The sequence below is a fragment of the Sarcophilus harrisii genome, chromosome 1 (assembly GCF_902635505.1).
Source record: "Sarcophilus harrisii chromosome 1, mSarHar1.11, whole genome shotgun sequence".
Taxonomy (NCBI): domain Eukaryota; kingdom Metazoa; phylum Chordata; class Mammalia; order Dasyuromorphia; family Dasyuridae; genus Sarcophilus; species Sarcophilus harrisii.
The window spans coordinates 278,406,226-278,429,140 of NC_045426.1; the positions used below are offsets into that span (position 1 = coordinate 278,406,226).

General features: G+C 33.4%; 1 protein-coding gene across 6 annotated transcripts in view; it reads right to left on the reverse strand.

Moving 5' to 3' along the window:
* INIP (INTS3 and NABP interacting protein) overlaps positions 1 to 22,578 on the reverse strand; it is a 41,049-nt gene extending 18,471 nt beyond the window's left edge. For 2 of the 6 annotated variants that reach the window (XM_023497381.2, XM_023497383.2), the window contains exons 1-3: positions 18,777 to 18,861; positions 17,539 to 17,611; positions 16,551 to 16,625 (exon numbers count right to left, since the gene is read on the reverse strand). Coding sequence is in view for 1 of the 6 variants with exons in the window: in XM_003761412.4 (XP_003761460.1) it covers positions 18,777 to 18,801 (25 nt within the window). In the remaining 5 variants the exon portion in view is untranslated. Of the gene's footprint in view, positions 1 to 16,550; positions 16,626 to 17,538; positions 17,612 to 18,776; positions 18,862 to 22,391 lie in introns of those variants that run through there. The other 4 variants (XM_003761412.4, XM_023497382.2, XM_023497384.2 and 1 more) reach the window with 4 other exon arrangements.
* Positions 22,579 to 22,915: the final 337 nt, after the last annotated feature.

Consider the following 22,915-nt stretch of genomic DNA (forward strand, 5'->3'; position numbering starts at 1 on the left):
GGAGACACATGAGGAAACAGACCACCAACAGGCTATTACAGTCATAAAGATGTGAAGTGATGAGAGCCTAATAAGATGGTAGCAAAGTTGGAGAACAGAAGGAAGGGTATTGGAGAGATGTTGCAAAGGTGAAGTTGAAAGACCTTGGCTTACATATGGGAGTAAGAAATATTAAGAAGCCCTTGATGTCTGAGAGACTTCGAGGATGTCATCTGTCTACAGTTAGATTCTGTGTGCAAATTATAAGCTCTCAGCTCTGAAAAAAAGGGAAAGTGAAAATCATAAAGATGTTGAAAATCCCCATTATTTAGAAGAGTTTCACTGAAGCAAAACAGACACAAGACCAAAAAAAAGTCAGATTACAACACATAATAGGATAGGCAGCTACTAAATTCATCTATCAGTATAAATACTTTGGACAAGTATCCATATAAGAACAATAAAATGTGCTTAATATGAATACAAGGAAGAGATTAAGCTAAGTCTCATGTAGGAAACTGTATAGCACCTATAATGATCCCAAGCAGCTCACATTGCTGCAAAAGTCCATCTCTTTATACCTGGTGATCCTACATATATGACTGCAAGTTATGGAATTTTTATCTCAAAAGTACAGATTACCAATGGCATAAAAAAGTCACCAGAGACAGGTAGAATCTAGAAGTAATAGGAATTCACTAGCTTTTTGGGCAGGATAATGTTAATAATATTAACTATTATAACTATCTATATACCTCTGATGGTTTTTTAATGCCACTTCTCACATAACAACATATTATTGGTAATATGCTTTAATGATATTTATATCTATCATACATTCTTCCATTTCCATTTGGGTAACAGTGCAGCAGTATGAGCTGCTTGAAATCATTAACAGTGCTGCAGTTTCCCAGTTGAGAGTTAACCTAGTCTCTTCCTCATATTCAATTCTGAGTCTATTTCATTGTTCCTATAACTGTCCAAAATACAAGAAATAAAAGACTAAATATGGAGGCAAGAAAACCTGACCTCAAATCTTGTCTCGGATTCTTAACAGTCACTTACCCTTTGCTTTAGTTTCTTCATCTATAAAAATGAGACTATTAATATCTACTTCCTTGGTTTGTTGGGAGGATTGTGAAATGAAATTATTAAATCACTTTGTAAACTTAAAATATTAACATTATCCTGCTCAAAAAGCTAGTGAATTCCTATTACTTCTAGATTAAAATACAACCTGCTCTGTTTGCAATTTAAGCCCCAAACTCTTTCCAGATTCATTTCACATTACTCCTCCTCAGGCAACCAATGTTCTAACCCAAATGGCTTACTTGATATCCCTCCATTCAAAATATTCTGTCTCTCATCTCTGTGCCTTTGAACAGGCTGTCCTCCATGCCCAGAATGTTTTCTTCAATCTTTATCTCTGAAAGGCCTGGTTTCTATTAAGGCTCAAGTGCCAAGTCCTACAAAGAGATTTTTCTGCCTCTCTTGTACCATATCTCCCCCTTCTTTCAGCTAGTCATTCTTCCAAAAACATAATTTATATTTAGTTACCTGAGGGTCTATCTGCCTGTATAAAAATGTGAGAATTTCTTGAGTATATATTTTGTTGTATATTTCCAAGATACCTCTTGTGTAGCTTACCCTGTAGTTCATCACAACTTTGACCCTTATCTAGCTTGCACAGCAGTCTATTTAAATATTAAGTCTTTTTCACCTTTCTATTGTCTGGACATATGTTTTTCGTCATCCATTCTGTATTAATGCAGCTGATTTTTTGAATCCTGTCACAGAAATTCATATTTATCCTATTAGATTTTATTATATTAAACTTGGACCATCACTTTAGCCTGTCAAAATTTTTTTTAGATACTGATTATGCTGCCAAATAAATTTATTATCCATCCCTATTTCATGTCTTTGTAAACTTGACCAGCATGGAACTTTTTTTTTTTTATCCTTTATTATAAAGGGTGGCTCCCTGGGAAAGGAAAGGATATATTGGAAAATGTAAGTGATATATATGAGAAAAGTAGCAATAAAATTTTATTTTTAAAAAATCCATGATCAGCATGGCAACTATGACTTCACTTACATCACTAATAAATTACTGACTAGAACAATGTCAAGGCCAGTTCCTTGAAGCATTCTATTAGATAACTCCCTCCAGATGAATATCAATCTTTTAATCACTACTCTTTAGATCTGGTCATAAAGAAATGTGGTGACCTAAGAAGTCAAGTAATTAGCTCAAACTGGCAAGAACTAGCCAAGAAATTTCTACATCAATAATTTAAGTTATTTAGGTCACACCTGCAAATTTTGGGGCGCCCTAGGTCTCTAAGCCTCTGATCAATAGACTGCTTTATATATGTGTAGTGCTCTCTCTTAGATTGTACATAATGGTGAAGGGCAAAGGAATAAAGCTCCAACTGCCTGAGCTCACAACAATGTAGACAGGAACAAAGACAATATTCTTACTGGCTCTCATTTAGTATGTACATGGTTTACTTTTCCAACTAAATGTAAACTATTTGAGGGCAAAAATTCATATTATACCTCTTCAGATTGCATATTGTTAGTTTATGATTTCTACAGGATATACATAAAGATTTTTGTTAAGATTTAAAAAAAAGAAAAAACTATAGATTCTCTGAAATTCTGGAAAATGTCTGGATGTTTATAACTGGTAGAATGTAAATAGTTAGGAAACTGGTCTCTGAGTATAAATGTATTCCATTACTAGGAAGAGGCGGGGTGAAGGGATAGTAGTAGACTATTAATGTGAAACCAAAAGACAATCAAACAGTAGAGTGACAGGATAATGAAAGCTATCTGCAGGTGAGTCTAAGTTGAGTTTGCCCTCAAAATGAAATCTGATGAGAAGGGAGGTAAAGATTAGGACAGGGTTCAGAGACCAGTACTACCAAAAAGTTAGCTTGTACTACTGGCACACGGAATCATAGTTCTCTGTCAAAAGAGGGAGCCGTTTTCAGGGAATAATCACATACTCCCAGTATCCACATTCATTGAATGATAACATTAACAGAAAATATATCAACATAGAAAATAAGATTTTCAAAACAGACTAAAGAAAGATCTCCGGTCAGAGGAAGATACGATTTTGGGAAAAGGAGGATGACATTAGCCTTAAGTGTGATGGAATCTTGTGAAAGTAGATCATCCTACTAACCATTATCTATTAAGCAGCTACTATATGTCAGGCAGTGTGCTCGCCTCTATATATATACATAAACCAGGAACGAATTAATACCTACTTAAAAAGAGCTTACTCATTTTTAAATTGGGAAAAGATTCTTTATTTCCTATTTTGGAGAATGATGAAGTTTCTGACTGCTAAATATTGTAGTTTGGGCAAGTTATCTTTGCACATGAATCAAGAAACTAGAATGACAATAAAAATCTCATGTTTAGCAGTGAGCAAAAATAATATTAATACCACTTAAAACAATTAGAAAAATAATTCCACACCAGAATTCTAGTCTATGTTTTATTTGGAAATGTCACCTTTGACAAATCAACTCTGAATAGACTTAAAATTTCACTTTATATTAAATATCAATGCTATTAATAAAATTTAACATGTACAAATTTTCTACTTCACTGTGTAAAATGCATAGATAATATTATAGAATTCCATTAGTTTAGCTGTTTGTTTTCAAAAAATTTATATCACACATTTAGCTAGCTGTAGTTGGGTTTTTTTGGTATAAATACCACACATTTCTATGTCAAATGCAGTCAATTTGAGTGTATAATAAAAGATATTTGTTCTCAAGCATAGATAGAAATATACAAAGAGGAAGAAGAAATAGAAGGGGATTTATTGTTTTGGGATATTTGAGATTATCTTTAATATTCTATATCCACTAACTGTTTAGGCAATAATTTCCTTCTATCCCAAAGGACAAAAAATATTTTTAAATTTTTTTTTCTCATAAATATAAGCACAAAAAACTGCTTAGCCTTTGTTTATAGTGTTTTTATTTCCAAATTAATTAGTTTCATTTTCCATATGACCCAGTTTCTTTCAAGTCACTTAAATCTCAACCTTAAAATAAGGTTTCCTTAGTTTCCTTAATCATAAAATAAAACTGGAACAGATAATTTCCAAGGTCTCTTTGCAGCTCAGAATCTTCTATGACATTCATTTTAACCTGAGAACTACAAATCAGTTTTTCCCCAGAAATCTGTATCATTGCTTTTACTAATCAATAATAATTTATCTCCTACCATTTCCCCTAATTCCAGAATTTCTTTGGTCTTTTCATTCCCTTTGCTAAAAAGGTAAATTAAGTTATCAAATACAAAGAATTAAAAATTATAATAATCTTCCATTTGCAGAAATTCAAGTCATTGATTTGTTCTCAATGTATAGTATAAAAAGCATTACTGAGGACATGTATGAAGGAAAAAGGGATGGGCTAATGTATTAAGAATGAGAGACAATGAAAAATCCCTGGATAGCACTTGGGCTAGTTGAATCACATGAATGACTCATGGAAAGATACATTCAAGAATCACACAAAGTAAGACAGCATATAAAATTCTGATACATGTTAAAAAATGAAATAATACACCTTGATGAGATCACCAAATTACAAAAATTCTGTTGTATTAGTGGGAAAAAAAGCAGTAAATGAAAAAGTTTCAAATTATTATAACACATAGCAAAGGCCTGAATACTAGGTCTTCTGGACTTCAAAATGGCTTAGAGTCCTTGACTTCATGGTGATTTTAAAAGTGATTCAATAATTAAGAAAATGCCAATATAATAAAAATAGCTGAATCTGATACACAGTGTTATGTACATATTTATCCTTATAACAATATTATGTACAAATATTATTATCCCCATTTTATAGATTAGGAAACATCCCGAGAGGCTTATACCTGGTCACACAACAAGCAGTAGTCAAAAATCACAACTTTATTTAAGGTCTTTGACACTAAAGCATTGTTGCTACAGGTCCTGAATCAGGCATAAAGGGAAGTGCCAGCCTCTACCATATCAAGAAGCCCTAGCACCATTTTCTGGTACTCAATAAGTCTTTCCTAAAAACTGTCATCAACCAGAATCTAAAATTAATTTACAGACTGACTGCATTCTTGTTAATTATCGATTACCATGTACACCTATAATTGTATGATAAACATTTTCATCAAAAACAACACAATATATAGAAGTTTGTTTATATACAACCAAACTTTCCCCACTTCCTCTTCTAAGAGCTACCAACCTATCCAATTTTCATTTGTTTGCTAAATAAAGTCAACCAATTAAAACAGTTGGTTATCAAGGCAGTCTCAGCAAACCACACTCACGGGTTTAGGAGTCTAAAGATTAACCATGACTAGAGTATTTGGTTCTAGGCTTCCTTAGAAATTGTAAATTATTCCAGAAATATTATAAGATGAGAGAATTATGATTTGGTTCTGCCAAAGGAAGAGGAAAAGAAGATAACCCCATGTTAGAAGTCAAAGAATCATTTTCATCATCATTAGGCTGAGATGAAACATTAAAAGTCACTCAGTCCAGGCTTATATCCCAAAGAGATTATAAAGAAGGGAAAGGGACCTGTATGTGCACGAATGTTTGTGGCAGCCCTTTTTGTAGTGGCTAGAAACTGGAAACTGAATGGATGCCCATCAGTTGGAGAATGGCTGAATAAATTGTGGTATATGAATATTATGGAATATTATTGTTCTGTAAGAAATGACCAACAGGATGATTTCAGAAAGGCCTGGAGAGACTTACATGAACTGATACCAAGTGAAATGAGCAGGACCAGGAGATCATTATTTACTTCAACAACAATACTATATGATGACCAGTTCTGATGGACCTGGCCATCCTCAGCAAGGAGATCAACCAAATCATTTCCAATGGAGCAGTAATGAACTGAACCAGCTACGCCCAGATAAACAACTCTGGGTGATGACTAAAAACCATTACATTGAACTCCCAATCCCTATATTTATGCCCACCTGCATTTTTGATTTCCTTCACAAGCTAATTGTACAATATTTCAGAGTCTGATTCTTTTTGTACAGCAAAATAACGGTTTGGTCATGTATACTTATTGTGTATCTAATTTATATTTTAATATATTTAACATCTACTGGTCATCCTGCCATCTGGGGGAGGGGGTGAGGGGTAAGAGGTGAAAAATTGGAACAAGAGGTTTGGCAATTGTTAATGCTGTAAAGTTACCCATGCATATAACCTGTAAATAAAAGGCTATTAAATTAAAAAAAAAAAAAAAAAGTCACCCAGTCCAACAACATAACTAAAATAGAAATCTCCCCCTGCAGCATCTTAGCTAGGTAATATAAGTCCTTGATATCAAAATCCAGAAGTGTCTTGGACAGAGCCATCCACCAACTAATCCCACCTTCTCTAACCACTTCTAAGATTGTGGTTTTCCTAAATCAGTCTCCAGTTCTCAAACTATAGATTTATACAAAGTACCCTAGAGTCATTTTGCAATTCCAAATGTATGCCAAGTGGCCCCAGATCTCAGCATGGCTGAGGAAGCAAGAAGGGCCTCCTGAAGCATGGGGGAAAATCGATCAATAAGCATTTGTTAAACACAAGGATGATCCAACAAACAAAGAATGAAACAATCCCTATTCTTAAAGTGTGTATATCCTAATGAGAAAGAGAGAATTACAGATGCAAATAGATATAGAATATAAAGAGAATAAATACAAGATAATTAGGAAAAAAGGAGCATTTAGAAGTTGAGGAAGTAGGCTTGATGTAGAAACTAAGTTACATATGGGATGAAAAGCTTGATGTAAAAATTAAGTTACACCTGGGAAGAAAAGAAGTATGATGATGTAACGAAGAGAAAAAAAGTAAAGATGAGGTATTGGAGGATGACTAATGCTAAAGCAAAAAGATAGGAGATAGTGTCATGTCTGAGAAACAGAAGGCAGTTTTGAATGAATCACAAAGAACAAAGAGGAGTAATGCAAAATAGGCTATATGTGTTGGGATATGGTAGAACTAGGTAAAAGAAAAATCAAAAACTTTATATTTTATCCTAGAGGCAAATAGGGAGCCAATGAAGTTTATTGAGTATGGAATGACATGGGCCTAAGCTTAAGAAAAAACACTTTGGCAGCTGAGTGGAAACTGAAATGAGAAGACACTTGAAAAAGGAAGAGTAACCTCCCAATTGCTGTGAAGGTAAAAGTGGCAAATTTGGCAATTAAATGAATGCGTGAAGTGAGGTAAAATGAAAAGTCAAAGATAATTCTGGAGTTAGGAACCTAGGAAACTGAAAGAATAATGGTACAAACATAACAGGAAGAGAGAAATCTGGAAGAAAACTGGATTTTGAGGAAAACGTAAGTTCTGTTTGGTATTCCGTAGATTTCAATACTGTTCTGGCTATGTAGTACATACTTTTGAGGGAAAGACAAAGCAAAAACAAAACAAAAAGATAGTAGGAATTTTAGTAGTTGAATTATGAAACAGAAATTTCATCAGGGCAGTAGAGATAAATTTATATTCAAACTTTGACATCTTAACTGATTAAAAAAAAAATCAGGAAAGTCCTGTTGTTACATGTTGGTAAGTAGATTAAGTAATACTGATTTGGAGTTTCGTTCCTAAATAAAACTTAATGAATAACTGTAAAAAACAATATAAAACAAAAACCATGTAATTGCTTTATCAGCACAGAATGAGATCGTAATCATCTTAGAGAAATGTGCAATATTTAGTCAGTCAATCAATAAACATTTGTTAAGTACCTAATCTATGATATGCCAGGCACTATGCTAAGTGTTAGGAATATAAAAACAAATTTGCTCAAATTTATTCATCATAAAATTTCCTATGCAAAAAATAGTTTAGTTTAAAACAAATACAGTACAACTTGTCAAAGATTTAGCTAAACAACAAATACATTTTAAAAATTATTTTCTAAGTTTATATTTTTTATGTTCTGTGTTGTGTAATTTTTGTATTCTTGGTAACTATAGTTTTTTATCTAAAAACCTTTTTGGAATACTGCTTAACATTTTGATTTTGTTATAGTGAAACTTGTATTCACTGTTTTGCCAATTAATGTCATATGCTTGTAATATAAGCAAAAGAAAAAGCTCACTTTAAAAAAATATATTTTCTAGTTCTACAAAAAAGCACGGACTCCCCCTGCTGGTTTTGAGTGGCAGTTCACTAAAAGTTTTCTTAGGTAACTCATGATTGAAGAAAAACTAAAATGCTCTATTAAATACAAACTTTACTTAAGTAAACGTAAATTCCTAATAAATACTAACATGCAAATAATTGGACCAAACACAGGTCAAATTTTCCATTTAAACCTAATATTTGAACTAATGACATTTTAATTTTAAAAAGATAAAAGATCCTAATGCTTTTCAACATTATGTTCTGTTCTCATTTGTGAATCTGGCTGTATACTTACAAAGCTTTGTTCAGGTTGACTAGTCATTATATATGCTGTTTTTATTATACTCTTGATCTTTTCTTTCATTACATATAGGACATTCCACACTGTCTTCTATTCCTTTTTGTTCTATTTTATACTATAACAGAATATTGGTAGAATGAATCTCTGAGACAGTTTTGGAGACTGAGTCCTAGGTTCAAGCATTACCTTTGTAATTTCTTAAACAACAGTTTCAGATCCATGAATGAAGTTAGAAAAGAGTTGTTAATCTGCCTTTGGCAGATTAGTAAAGGCAGGAACTTCCTGGTTGCCTCCCCTTTAAAAAAAAATTGTTTAATATTATCTTTACAATACTCTAGGACTTGTGGGTCCAATGGTATGATCGATTTTATGAAACAAAGTACAATGGCAGATTGTTTCAAAAATGATCTGTCCACAGTATTTGACTATTTTTCTAATGGGTTATATGTATAAGTCTTATGCATATAAACATATACATACATATATCTACACATACCTTATCAATTCCTTATAAAGTATGGATGTTAGATTTTTATTTATTGAAAATATTTTCCTCAAAGGACTCACATGTGCAAAAATACTTGTGGCAGCCCTTTTTGTACTGGCAAGAAACTAGAAACTGAGTGGATGCCCATCAGTTGGAGAATGGTTGAATAAGTTAGGGTAGATGAATGTTATAGAATATTATTGTTCCCTTAAGAAACAATCAGCAGGATGATCTCAAAGAAGCCTGAAGAGACTTAAATGAGCTGATGCTAAGTGAAATGAGCAGAATCAGGAGATTATTGTACACAGAAACAAGAAGATTACATGATAATCAATTCTGATGGACTTAGTTCTCTTCAACAATGAAGTTCCAATGATCTTGTGATGAAGAGAGCCATCTACACCCAGAGAGAGAGCTGTGGGAACTGAATGCAGTTCATAACATAGCAATTTCACTCTTTTTGTTGTTGTTTGCTTACATTTTATTTTCTTTCTCATTTTTTTCTGTTTGATTTGATTTTTCTTGTGCAGCAAGATAACTGTATAAATATGTATGTATTGGATTTAACATACATTTCTATCATGTTTAATATATATAGGATTACTTGCCAATAGGGGGAGAGAGTGGGGAAAGGGGGAGGAGTTGCAACTCAAGGGTTAATGTTGAAAAATTATCCAGGTATATGTTTGAAAATAAAAAGCTTTAATTTTTTAAAAAATGAACAGAAAAAAAGAAAATATTTTCCTCAATGTTTCTTCACAATTTAAAAAATCTTTTTATTGTACAAAATGCACAACTCAGTACAGAATTAAATAGAAGGAAAAGAGCAGGCCTATGGAAAATGCAGGGATAATTTAATGACTCCAAATTTCTTTCTGAAACAAAGGTTCATCTTTTTAAATCAAAATTGTATGATAGTCAAATCATGAAAAACTACTGTCTCTGAAGAATTAAAATTTAGTATCACAAAGAGGGTAATGAAAAAGATCAAAATGAGCATGACTGTAGTATAGAACAATTTAACTATGAAGATCCAGAGTAAAGAATAACAAATAACAAAAAAGACTATCATTCAGATGAGAATAAAGAACAACTGTTAAATTGCACGTGTGCTTCACAGGTATCTTCACAATGTAAAGAGAAAGTAAAAAAGTAGACATCTACTAGTGAACTTATGGGAGGACACAGCAAAGAGCTAAACTGCATGGGCAAGGAATATCCACAGTGATAATATCATAAACACATTTGACAGTTTGGGAAATGCAAAAAAGATTTGTTTTCATATGTATAGTAAAACTGATTTTTACCTCCAAAAATTCTTTTATTTGTTCAATAAAAAACTTTTCTCTAAAGTTGAGATTATTCATTTTTACCATTTTGTTAAAATTTTATTATACTTACATTATCGATCAAGTTTATTAATAGTATATACTGAAATGTGGATCCAAATCCACTTTTTTTTGTCATGCAGTACTCAAGTTTTCCTATGGTTTTTCATTGAATAGCTCCATTTCCCAATGTTTTTCAAATCATGAATTTATCTAACACTAACCTCTCATATACCTTAGATCTGTCTTCAGATTTTTTGTTTGTTTTTTTCCCATTGATCTATTTTTGTGGTTTTTCTCTGGGAACAATTTTTTTCATCAGAATACAGGCTCCTTGAAGCCTTTTTTTTGGTCTTTGTATCCCCAGACTAGTACTACTAACATAGGGACTAAACCAAAATAGGGATTTAATGTATGGTGACCTGAACTTCTCGACATATTCCTAGAATGTGTCCTGGAACACCTGGAAGGCAATTTCATCTCCATCATTACGCTTTTTCAGAGTTCCACTGGATATTTTGCCCAAATAATTTGCACATGGATTTTTAGGGCTTTACCTAATTCTTTTAATAGAATGTTGATATAAAATCTTTAAATGAGTTGGGAAGTCAAGGCATTTTCACTGGCATAATTTACATCAAGTGGATAGGATGATGTTTCTGAGCAACAGAAACTTAGAGTGAGTTGCCCAATTCTTATTTTGTTCTTATATTCTCTGAAAAGGGGAATGACTTTTACACTAAAAAGGTCAGGACTAAAATGAATGTCAGAGTTAATATCCAAGATATTAGTAGGGAACTAGGATCATATGAACTATATCACTGGGTCCTGAAAATACTAGCAGATATGACTGCTGAATAACTATCCAGGGGATTTCCAAGATCAAAGAAAACAGAAGAGGTACCTTTAAAATAAAGAAGGGCAAATATTAGGAAATAAAACCAAGTCTGCACATTATAGACCAATGAATTTGACTTCGATTTCTAAGAAAATTCTAGAAAAGATCAGTAAAGAGATTGTTGGCAAATATTTAGAAAAAGAAGTATTTTTAAAAATCTAATAGCTTTGTCAAATCAGGCCAAACTAACATATTTACTCTTTAAAGGAAAGTTAAATCTAAATTAGCAGATGAAGAAAACGCTGTACTTAAGTGTTTACCTACATTTTAAAAAAACTTTCTGATAAAATGTGTCATACTAATCTTATGGAGTCAATGACAGAATATAGATTAAGAAATAATACAATTCGATGGATTCAAAATTTGTTGAATAGTTGGACTCAAAAAATAATTGCGAGTGGACCAAAATCAATATAAAAGGAGTTTTCTGAGGATTACCCAGAGATCTTTGATGTTTAGAATTTTAACAGAAGCCTAATCAAATTTATAAATGACACTAAGTTGGGAAGGAAAGCTTACACAGTAGATAAAAGAAGTAAGATCCTAGAATCCTAAGAGATAAAATTTCTTACACTTGGTACAAAAAATCAACTCCACAAGAGACATTGTTAAACAGTAATTGTTCTGATAAAAACCTGAGAATCTCAGTGGACTATATTTTCAAAATGAGTTAGCAGTATAATGTAGCAAACAAACAAACAAAAAAAAAAAAAAGCTGATTCAATTTTGGGCAGGATTAAAAAAGGCATAGCTTTGAGGAAAGGTAAATGATGTATTGTACTATGTTCTCATCAGCTGTCATTTGGAGTACTGTGTTCAGTTTGGAGCACTATAAGAAGAATGCCAGGCATTGTGTTAAGTGCTTTATAAATATTAGAAGACATAATAGATGGAGCATTATATCTAGAGTAAGGAAGATCTAAATTCAAATTAGCCTTAGACACTAATTAGGCCGTGTGACCCCAGGCAAGTCACTTAACCTGTCTGCCTCAGTTTCCTCATATGTAAAATGAGACAATAATAGCACCTACCTCATAAGGTTTTATGAAAATTAAATGAGATAGTATCTGTAAAGCACTTTGCACAAGGCATTTAATAAATGCTGGTTCCCTTTCTCTCCTATGTGTAGTATGAAGAAGAGACGATTGAGAGGACATGACAACTATGAGAAGGCCTGACAAAATGATTAGATATGTTCTGTTCTGCCCCAGAGGACAGAATCAAGAGCAATAAATGAAGGGAAGTTGTAGCAATCAATTTAAGGCTGACACAAGGAAAAACTTTCTGACAATGCTACTTTGAAAGGCGATAGCTTCTCCTTCCTTAGATTAAGGCTTTCAAGCAAAGGCTGGACAGCCAGTTGTTGGGCATGTTATGATATGTTTTCCTTTTGTGGAGGATTGGACCAGATGCTTAATGAGGTAATCTAACTCCAACATCTTCTAACACTTAAATTATGTAATTCTGGCATGTGACTGTCACAAGATAGCAAAAGACTGCAACCCTGTCTACAATCTAACTCTACTGCTATCTTCAAAAATATCAAAAAACATCGAAGTTTTATTATTAATAATGTCCTATTTCTTTCAGCTTCCTCTTTCTCAATTTTAGTTATCAAAATCATTTTGTCTCAAAGAAGTAATTAGGAAACCTATCATCCTCTGTTTTGAAATATTCTACTACATAAGAATTGTGTGTACTTTTAATTTGTAAATCTGCCTGGTGCTGGTGCCTTCTTGTAAGGTGGTTCTTTTAATAGATTGTTAAATGGCTCCTGAATGGTTGTATTTAGGAATCTATTTTCTGTTACATAACCTTGTGTGTTTTTATAAATGATCTTCCATTCCTTTTAAATTTTAAACTAAATTACCATATTTCTGATAATTTTCTTGATTTATTTTTTCACCTCTTTCTCATTTCTAATTTTGGTAATTTTCATTCTCTATTCTTTTTCTGATTATTCTTGCTAAGTTTTATGAATTTTATTTTTCTTTTTTTAAAAAAAGGTTTGTTTTATTTATCTTTAAAATGTCTATTTTGTGACCAGCAGGATGAATACAGAGGCTTGGAGAAATTTACATGAACTGATGCTAAGTGAAATGAGCAGAACCAGGAGATCATTATATACTTCAACAACAATACTGTATGAGGATGTATTCTGATGGAAGTGGATTTTTTTGACAAAGAGAAGATCTAACTAAGTTTCAATTGATCAACGATGGATGGAAGCAGCTACACCAAAAGAAAGAACACTGGGAAATGAATGTAAACTGTTTGCATTTTGGTTTTTTTTCCTGGGTTATTTTTACCTTCTGAATCCAATTTTTCCTGTGCAAGAAGAGAACTGTTCGGTTCTGCACACATATATTGTATCTAGAATATACTGTGACATATTTAACATGGAAGGAGGGAGGGGGGAAAGTCAGTGAGTGCAAGGGATAATGTTGTAAAAAATTACCCAGGCATGGGTTCTGTCAATAAAAAGTTATAATTATTAAAAATCAATCAATCAATAAATAAATAAATCAATAAATAGGGGGAAAAAAGAAATAAAAGGAAAAAAGGAAGGGAAAAAAATGTTTATTTTGGCTATTAATCTTTTGGGGGTTTTGTGAAAGTACTGTTTTGTTCCTCTTCTACAATTACAGTAAACAAAAGGTTTTATTATTATTATTATTATTATTAATAGCATAGAACCAGTTACAAATTGTCTTCTCAGTAATAGATTTTTTTGAATCTCACAGATTTTAATATACAATATCTATATTGTCATTATTATTCATATAATTTTTTTTATCAATTCCTTTTTTACTAAGGTATTATTTTAGTTAATACATGAACTTAACGCATTTTATTCACATTATTATTCATGTTTGCTTTACTATATTATGACTCTTAAATGTAATATGTCCTATTAAATTTACATAATCTTCTGTGATGGTACATATAATAAAATATATATTCAAAAAAGAATGTATAATTATTGCTCTTCCCAATGTATTTTCTCTTTAGCCTATTAAGTCTAAGTTGCTGAGTTTTTTTACCGACTCTAATTTTTACACCACATATTAGATAGGTTGTGTTAAAAACTAGTAATAAAGAATTGGTAATACAGTACTATTACTGTAGGCTTATCTTTTATCGCCAATTATATTAACTTATGTAAGTTTCTTCTAGATTCTTTTTTCAAAATTTAGCTTTGTTTATAATTATTGTGTGTCTTTCCTCCTTCCTTAATTTTCTAACCTTTAGGTGCAAAATTATTTAAAACATTCATGGACTTAGTCAAAAAATTACTCTCAAAGCTTTTGGATTTAATTTACAACCAGATTATTCTTTACTTAAAAAAAAAGTATAACTTGTTTTCCATATGTATCTTTCAAATGTAAAATTTACCTTATTTTTAAGGGGTTCTTGGAAAATAACATCTTTTTGTCATTCTTCAAAATGTATGTGATTCATACATATCGAGTTCTTTCCCTTCCAACAGCATACTTGGTTTTACTAGATTTCTGGGTTCATGATTCATATTTTTCAACTATATTAATATATATATATATATCATATTCTGGTTGCTCTAGTTGATCTTAGTCCTCTTCAGTAAAATCTGTTGTGATCCAGATTAATGTCCTTTGGAATGCCATCTGTCTTTCTTCTTGTAGCATTCTTTCCTCATTCATGTTTAAAAAGAATTTATCTTAGAAGATTCAAATTTTAAATTTTCCCTTCTCAAGCATCTGCAGGTTCTAACTGCATATTACCCCTTGTTTTTCTTGGTAAACAGGAATTTTTCTTAAATAAATGTCTAGATTATATTGCTTATATATTTTTTTCTAAATCATTCTGGATATGAGTAACCCTAAGGTCTGTGTCTTAATCTAGTCTTCACCAAAGGAAAAAAAAAAAAAAAAAAGGAAAAGGAAAAGGAAAAGAAAGATTAAAAAAAAAAAAATGGAACCAAAATTAGCCAAAATATAGAACGTGCTGAACTAATTAAAGTATTGATAAAAAAAAAAATTATTATGAAGCAACTGAAAAAGCTAGAGAAGCAATTAAGGTGTGACATCCTAAATGGATAAATGATACTTTAACAATGGAAAAAAAAAAATCACGACCAGAAATAAAAGAATCATTTGATAGGAATCAAGCCACTGATGCTAAAATTAATGGATAGAAAAATTATGGATAAAATTATGGATAGAAAATATAGAAAATAAGCAAAAAAAGTAAGAATCAAATAAAATACATAAAATGGCAATAGAAACAAAAGTAATTATTACATCTAAAAAATGTAACTATACAAAATAAGTGGGAAAAGCTCAGAAAATAATTCAACTGTTAAGAGATTTGTACAATGATAGATTTGGAATGGAATGGAAATACAACAAATGTGAGCAGTCTGACTTCCCTTCAATTTCTCTCTTTACTACTTTGCTTAGATGTCAAGTGCTATGTTAAATTTTGTTGTATTAATAAGATGTATTGTCATTAATAAATTGGGACTACAAAACTATCAAAGCCTATTTTTGACCTGTGGGTGAATATTTAAAAAACAACAACAACAAAACCCCATAATTATACTGAGAATAAATTAAAACTATAAATTATTTTTACTAATGGAGAAAAAAATATAAATATAAAAAAATTATTTTTATTTCACTTTAAAATTCAGTGGTTTCTTTTTTTTTTGCATCAATGAATTTATTTTCTTACCCAAGCTTCATTTTGGCTTATGTTAAAATTAATTTTCATACCCTGATGAAGTGCAAGATGAGGAGAAACTGCCAGGGATCAAGCTGTGCTGATGCTGTATATATTGAAGGGTACTATAGAACCCTGGATTAATAAACTGGGATTAAATATTTCCCACTGACTGTTCCACATTGCAGATAATTCAATGTTTATTCCAAGAGGAAGTGGAGAGAGAAGCAAAAGAAATTTTTGCAATAAGGTGACAAAATTGACATCAAAGATAAATGGTAGCAAAAACTGAATTGTTCTAAAATGTCTGTAGGTTCAATATTTTTTCCTAATTAAACCACCATTCTTGATAAAAAGGTAATAGGTAGTAATTTTCCCTATTCTATACCAAATTAAAACATAATTTTCTAACTGTATTTAAGATTACAACTGCTACTCCTCAATGTAGTACTTGGTAACTGTGCTGATAACCAATGTCAATTAAAATATTGTCCAATTAATGCTTCAGTAAGTTTCACCTAAACATCAAATTCATTAAAGAGCTAACAACATAGAAAATTTCTAACCACTCTGTTGATAACCCAAGATATTCTACAAAAGGTAAACTGTTCAAATTTCAACTAGTTTAGCTAGGCTCTGCCTATAATTTCTCCAAACAATATTACAAGATGATTTTTCTTAATTACCTTCTGAGAACAGTTTGGTTGGTACTGAATGACTTCTTCCTGGGGGTGGTCATGAGCTAAATCGTCATTCATAATCTACAAGACACCAAGATCGCAGAATGAAAACTGCTACATCTTGTCATGAGTTTTCCAACCAACCCCTTCAATCAACAGCCTTTCCACCCCCTTCTCTACATCCTCCTCAAAATGACTAATTTTCACTACAGTTCTTTATAACCCAAATCAAAGAATAGTGATTAATGTATTGACGTCAATCTGGAGGAAGGTGGTCCTAGCCATTGCTTGCTCTGTTCAACAACTCTATCTGTGACTTGGATGAAGGCATACATGGCATGTTTATCAAATTTGCAGATTGCAAGATGCTGAAATATACAGTAACTACTACAATGGCTAAAAGAATCAGGATCCCAAAAGATCTCAAAAGGCTGATGGGCCAAATTCAGTAAGATAAAGTTGACTAGGGATAAAGGCAAAGCTCTATCCTTCATTTAAAAAAAAAATCAACTTTGTAAGTATTGGATGGGGAAGACATGACTGAATAGTAATTACGTGAAAAAGATTTAGGTTTTAATGGACTAAAATGAAAACTCAATATGAATCAATTGCTGCAACATGACAGTCCCAAAATATAAATGACTTATTCTATATTTAATCATCTTTTTTTTTGAGTTAATTTGTTGTATTCATAAGAATTCATTGCTAAGTATATATACATTTATAGAACAAAAAAGTCAAATGATTTTTGAAAAATAGAACACCCTACCTTCCCCAAACCGTCACTCTATTTAAAATTGAAATGCAAATAAATGATTCTATAACTACATCAAATTTACAAGATAACAAAAACGAAATAAAAGTTTCACCCAGATCCAAATAAATCCTGACTTTCACATTAATAGAATAATGATTTCCTTATTTTTGGTTCCAGATATCACTTTTACCAGGCCCAAAGACCTTGAAGGAAAAGGAGCAGGAGAGAGAGTTTTACCTTATACCTGCTCCTTTTCTCTCCTTCTCTGTGCCCATTATCTTGTAGCTGGCTCTTGGACCAGGTATCTAGTCTGGGAGAAGCAAAGGGAAGAAGGTTTGGGAATAAATGAACAAATTCACATATAAACTAATCCCTATCTTACCACCCTTCTTTTCCAATCTCTCTGTATCATTTCACTGGGGCTCCTTAGTCTTATCAAAACACAAAATTTGAGAATGTCTATTCTAACATTGAAGTTTAGATTCAGAAAGCTGAAATATCTCCCAAATGCCTGATGACAAAGGATAGAGGTTATAAAAAATACTTATTAAATTAAAATCTAAAGGGTTTCAATAAGGACCTGAATGTTTTATGAAGTAGCAATCAATGATTCAAGCAAGTAGCTCAACTAATTCAAGAAATTCCAAACTAAAGTCTAAAGTGGCAGAATTTTTTGCTTTGTTTTGTTTCAGATTAGAATCTAAATTCCAAAGATAAAAATAGTGCACTGAGAAATTATTACAATTATGAAGCTACATTTATTTCTCCCTTACCCTTCAAATCCAATTATCTACTTTCCTTTAAAAATAATAATAAATGGGGAAGGAGAGAGGGAAGAGGAAAGAGGATTAGACATCAAAACTGTAAGTAGTAATTTATTTCCAGGAATTATTTTCACTTAGATTATTTCCATTTGAGAATATATTTTCTTGAGAGCAAGGAACATGTATATTTGATTCAATTACCAATAGTTACTTAATAAGTATTTATCAAGTGTGGGCACTTGTTAAATACATACTATTTATAATAGATAGTAGCTTCTATGTTCCAAGCACTATGCCAAGAACTAGGGATTCACAGAAAGGCAAAAAATAAAAAATAAACCAGGACCACACATAGGAAAACTTAGAAATTATATAATAAAACTAAGGATCTGGATGCTACCTAATAACAAAGGTATCTTCTCTTAATAGTGAAAAGAATGCTGGATTTGAAAACAGAAAACCGGGGTTCAAATGTTATCTCTGCTATGGACTTAAGATTTATAAAGTTAATGTTTTTAGCCCATAGGTAAAAATGGGAATTGATAATGTTGAATATAATGTCACAATATTTAAGGGACTTTGTATAATACTAAATCAGTTTTAAATGTGAAGTTTTACTTCACCATGTCTATTCTCATTCTGACTACTGTAATTCTAAGTTTCTTTCCCCTTACACATACATACAAAGAAAGAGATTCAAATATGAATTACCTTGTCCAGGAGGATTTGTTGCCATGCTCCTATTTGTTGTTTAATAATCTTCAATAGCAATTATGGCAGTTAGGTTTAGAATGACCTGTAAACAAATAAATATGTAAGTCATACTTCAACAACTAAAGGTATTAGATCTGCTTCCCTTTCTTAGTCTACTTTTAATAGATACACTGATACTCTAACCTCTTCCAATATTAGTAATTGTGTGGGCTGGTGTGTTGGATTTGAGGGGATTGGGGGAAGGGATTTTTTTAGGCACACCTTCTGAGATTTTGTCTGACAAAACTTGCACTCATTCATCCAAACTTTTCTCTGACTATACAAAGTAAGATAATTACTCATTTAAGCAGCTATAAGTATTTTATCATTTGGCATTTACTTACATGCTTTATCTTAAACATCAGCTAGTAAGTGTTATATTACTGTATATTCTAAATTGACAATTACTTATTTAAACAATTATAATTAAATTTAATAAATGTTTATTAATTCTTAACTATATACCTGGCACTGTGCTAAGCATTAGGAATACAAAAAGAGGTAACAGACAGTCCCTGTTCTCAAGGAGCTTACAATTTAATGGGGCAGACAACATACAAACAAATATGTAACAAAGCAAGGTGGATACAGGACAAATAGGACATAATTAGCAGAGGGAAGGAACTGAAATTAAGAAGGATTAGAGAAGGCTTACAAGAGGATGTGGATTTTAGTTGAGATGTAAAAGAAGCCAAGGAAGTCAGTTGTTGGACTGAAGAAGGGAGAGCATTTCAGAAATTCAGTAGCCAGAGAGAGAGCCTGGCACTGAGAAATAGACTATTTTGTTTGTGAAACAGCCAAGAAATCAATGTCACTAGATCCAAGAGGACTGAATAATGCATAAGAAGATGGGAAAGATAGGAAGGAACTAGATTAGAAGGGTTTTGAAAGCAAAACAGAGAATTTTGGATCTGTACCTAGAGGCAATAAGGAAGCCACTGAAGTTCATTGAATAAGAGGAGACATGATCAGACTTGCATTCTAGGAAAATCATTTTATAGGGGCTGAATGGAGAATATATTGAACTGGAAAGATACTTGAGGCAGGCAGATCCACTGTGGGCTATTGCAATAATCATGGCATGAGATGAAGGCCTGCACCAAAATGCAAGCAAAGTCAGAGGACAGAAGGAATCAATTTGGAAGACTGTTGCAAAAGTAAAATCAGCATAACTTGGCAACATTTCTAATCATATGAAAAAATGCTCTAAATTACTATTGATTAGAGAAATGCAAATTAAGACAACATGAAGGTTCTCAGATTGGCTAAAATGAGAGAAAAAGATGATAAATGTAGGAGGGAATGTGAGAAAGCTGGAATGCTAATACACTGTTGGTGGAGTTATGAACTGATCCAACCATTCTGGAGAGCAATTTGGAATTATGCCCAAAGGACTATCAAAATGTGCATACTCTTTAATCCAGTGGTGTCTCTATTGAGTCTATATCCCAAAGAGATTACAAAAAAGGGAAGGACCCACATGTACAAAAATGTTTGTAGGAGCTCTTTCTGTAGTAACAAGGAACTGGAAACTAAGAGGATGCCCATCAGTTGGAGAATGGCTGAATAAATTATGGTATATGAATGTTATGGAATATTGCTATTCTATGAGAAAAGATCAGCAAGATGATTTCAGAGAGACCTGGAGAGACTTACATGAACTGATGCTAAGTGAACCAAACCATTGTACACAGCAACAAGATTATGTGATGATCAACTTTGATGGACTTGGCTCTTCAGCAATTAGATGATTCAGGGCAATTCCAATAGACTTGTGATGAAGAAAGCCATCTGCACCCAGAGAGGACTATGGGGACTGAATGTAGAGCACAACATAGTATTTTCACCTTTTTTATTTTTGTTGTTTGCCTGTTTTTTTCTTTCTCATTTTTTTCCCCTTTTGATGTGATTTTTCTTATGCAGGATGATAAATGTGGAAATATGTTTGGAAGAATTGTACATGTTTAACCTATATTGGATTAGTTGCTGTCTAGGGGAGGGAAGAAGTAGAGATTAAAGAAAAATTTGGAACACAAGGTTTTGCAATGTTGAATGTTAAAAACTTATCTTTGCATGTATTTTGAAAAATAAAAAGCTATCATTATAAAATAAATAAATAAAACATATCTTGGCAACAGTTTGGAGATGAGGGATGAGACATAGTGAGGAATCTAAGGTGATCCAAGGTTGCGAGCCTGAGAGACTAAGAGGATGACATTGTCCTCTACAATAATAGAAATTTAAGAGTTGGGGAAGATTTAGGGGAAAATACAATTAATTTTGGTGTCAGATATGTTAAGTTTTAAGATGTCTATTGACTTCCAATTCAAGATGTCAGAAAGGCAGTAGGAGAAAAACAGAAGAGACATTAGGGCAGAAGAGGTTGACAGCCATCAGCATAAAGATGACAAATTAAATCTATAGAAGCTGATGAGATCACCAAATGAAGTAACAGAGAGGGGAAAAAGAAGACAACCCAGGATAGAACCCAGAAGGACACCTACAATTAGAATGTGAGATCTGGAGAAGGATCCAAAAAAGGAGATAGAGAAGTGAAGAGGACAAAAACCAGGTGAGAGTAGTATACTGAAAATCATTAGAGAAGAGGATATCAGAAGAGAGTGATCAATAGCATCAAAAGTTGTGGAGAGATTAAAAAGAATAAAAACGAAAGAGAAGGCCACTGGATTAGACAACTAGGAAATTATTAATAATTTTCAAGTCTCACATTTACTTTACTTATATCCTTTACTTTGATCATCAGCTAGTAAGTTTACTATTTCGTACTCTACAAACAATTAAACAGCTGCAAGTCACTTCTCATGTGGCAGAAGCTTCACTCTGAATATTAGCTAGTGGTACAATTTTGCATTCTAAATCAACACTCATTTAAGCAGCAAAAAGTCTCATCCCTTGGCATTTATAGACACCTTTCATCGTGAATATCAGCTAGTAAATGGGGTACTATTGTCTACCCTCAACCTCAGCATCACCATAAGGGTCAGTCAACAAGCACTGACATAGTGGGTGTACAAAAGGATTAACTGTCCATGGTGCTTTCTTCCCGGGCCCGCGGAACTCGCCCTCCAGACTCTCTTTTCTATATTCGTCAACATTTGTGCAAGGTAGGAGAAATTCAATTCAATTCGACACGCACTGAAGATGTGCCAGGCGCTGCGCCGGACTCCGATAAATTAAAGAGCGCCTGCCCTCGAGGAGTTTCCACTCTGGGGGAACGTTCTCTTCCTCTCTCACACTGGACAGCGACGGAAGCTGCCCGCCTCCAAGCCCTTTCTCGCGGCTCTTTTCCCTCCCTCTCACCCAGGGGACGGAGAGGAACGTTACGCTGTTAACGCGTTCCGCACTACGGAGAGGGAAACGGAAATGAATAATAATAAAGGAAGCGGTTTCCGGCTTTTAATTCTTTCTCCGGGTCTCCTTAGTCTCTTACCATCTTCCCACATGGTGGCATCCCGACCGGGAATTGCCTTTTTTTTTTTTTTCTTTTCAAAGATTTTGTGACAAATGACACTAACTCGTAGAAAGAGCAAACGGCAACAATTTCCTACTTACAAAGCGGTGCGCCGCGCGCGGGGCCTCGGAGCGCCTAGCCCTGGGGAGTCAGATCTCGGGGAGTCTCACGGCTCTGCCTCCGCCGGGACACGCCCGGACCCTCAGCGCCGCTCCCCGCCTCCAGTCCCTCAGCCCCGCCACTCTCCCGGCTCTTCCGGCTCCGGGCGGAAACCGCTCCAGCTGCTGGCCAAGCGCTCTCCCCTCCGGCGTCCCTTCCTTCCAACGAGAGGACGACGTCATGCCGCACGGAAACAAGCCAGGGCACGTAGGCACGTTCTCACGCAGGAACCACGCACACACGCAAAACTTCCAATTCGCCTTGTCCGGCCGTGCTTTGGGCTGACACGAGTCGGCTGCTCTGTACTTTGATAGACTTCGTGAAATCTTCCTTTCTTGAGAGCCGAAGTGCCCAGACTAGAGTGGCCTGATCTAGGATGAACTAAAAGGGGGAGTTAGGATTTGGGGGGAGGGTCTGAGGAAAACTCTGGACCTTTCTAGAGAAAGGCATTTAGCAAGCGTGGTTA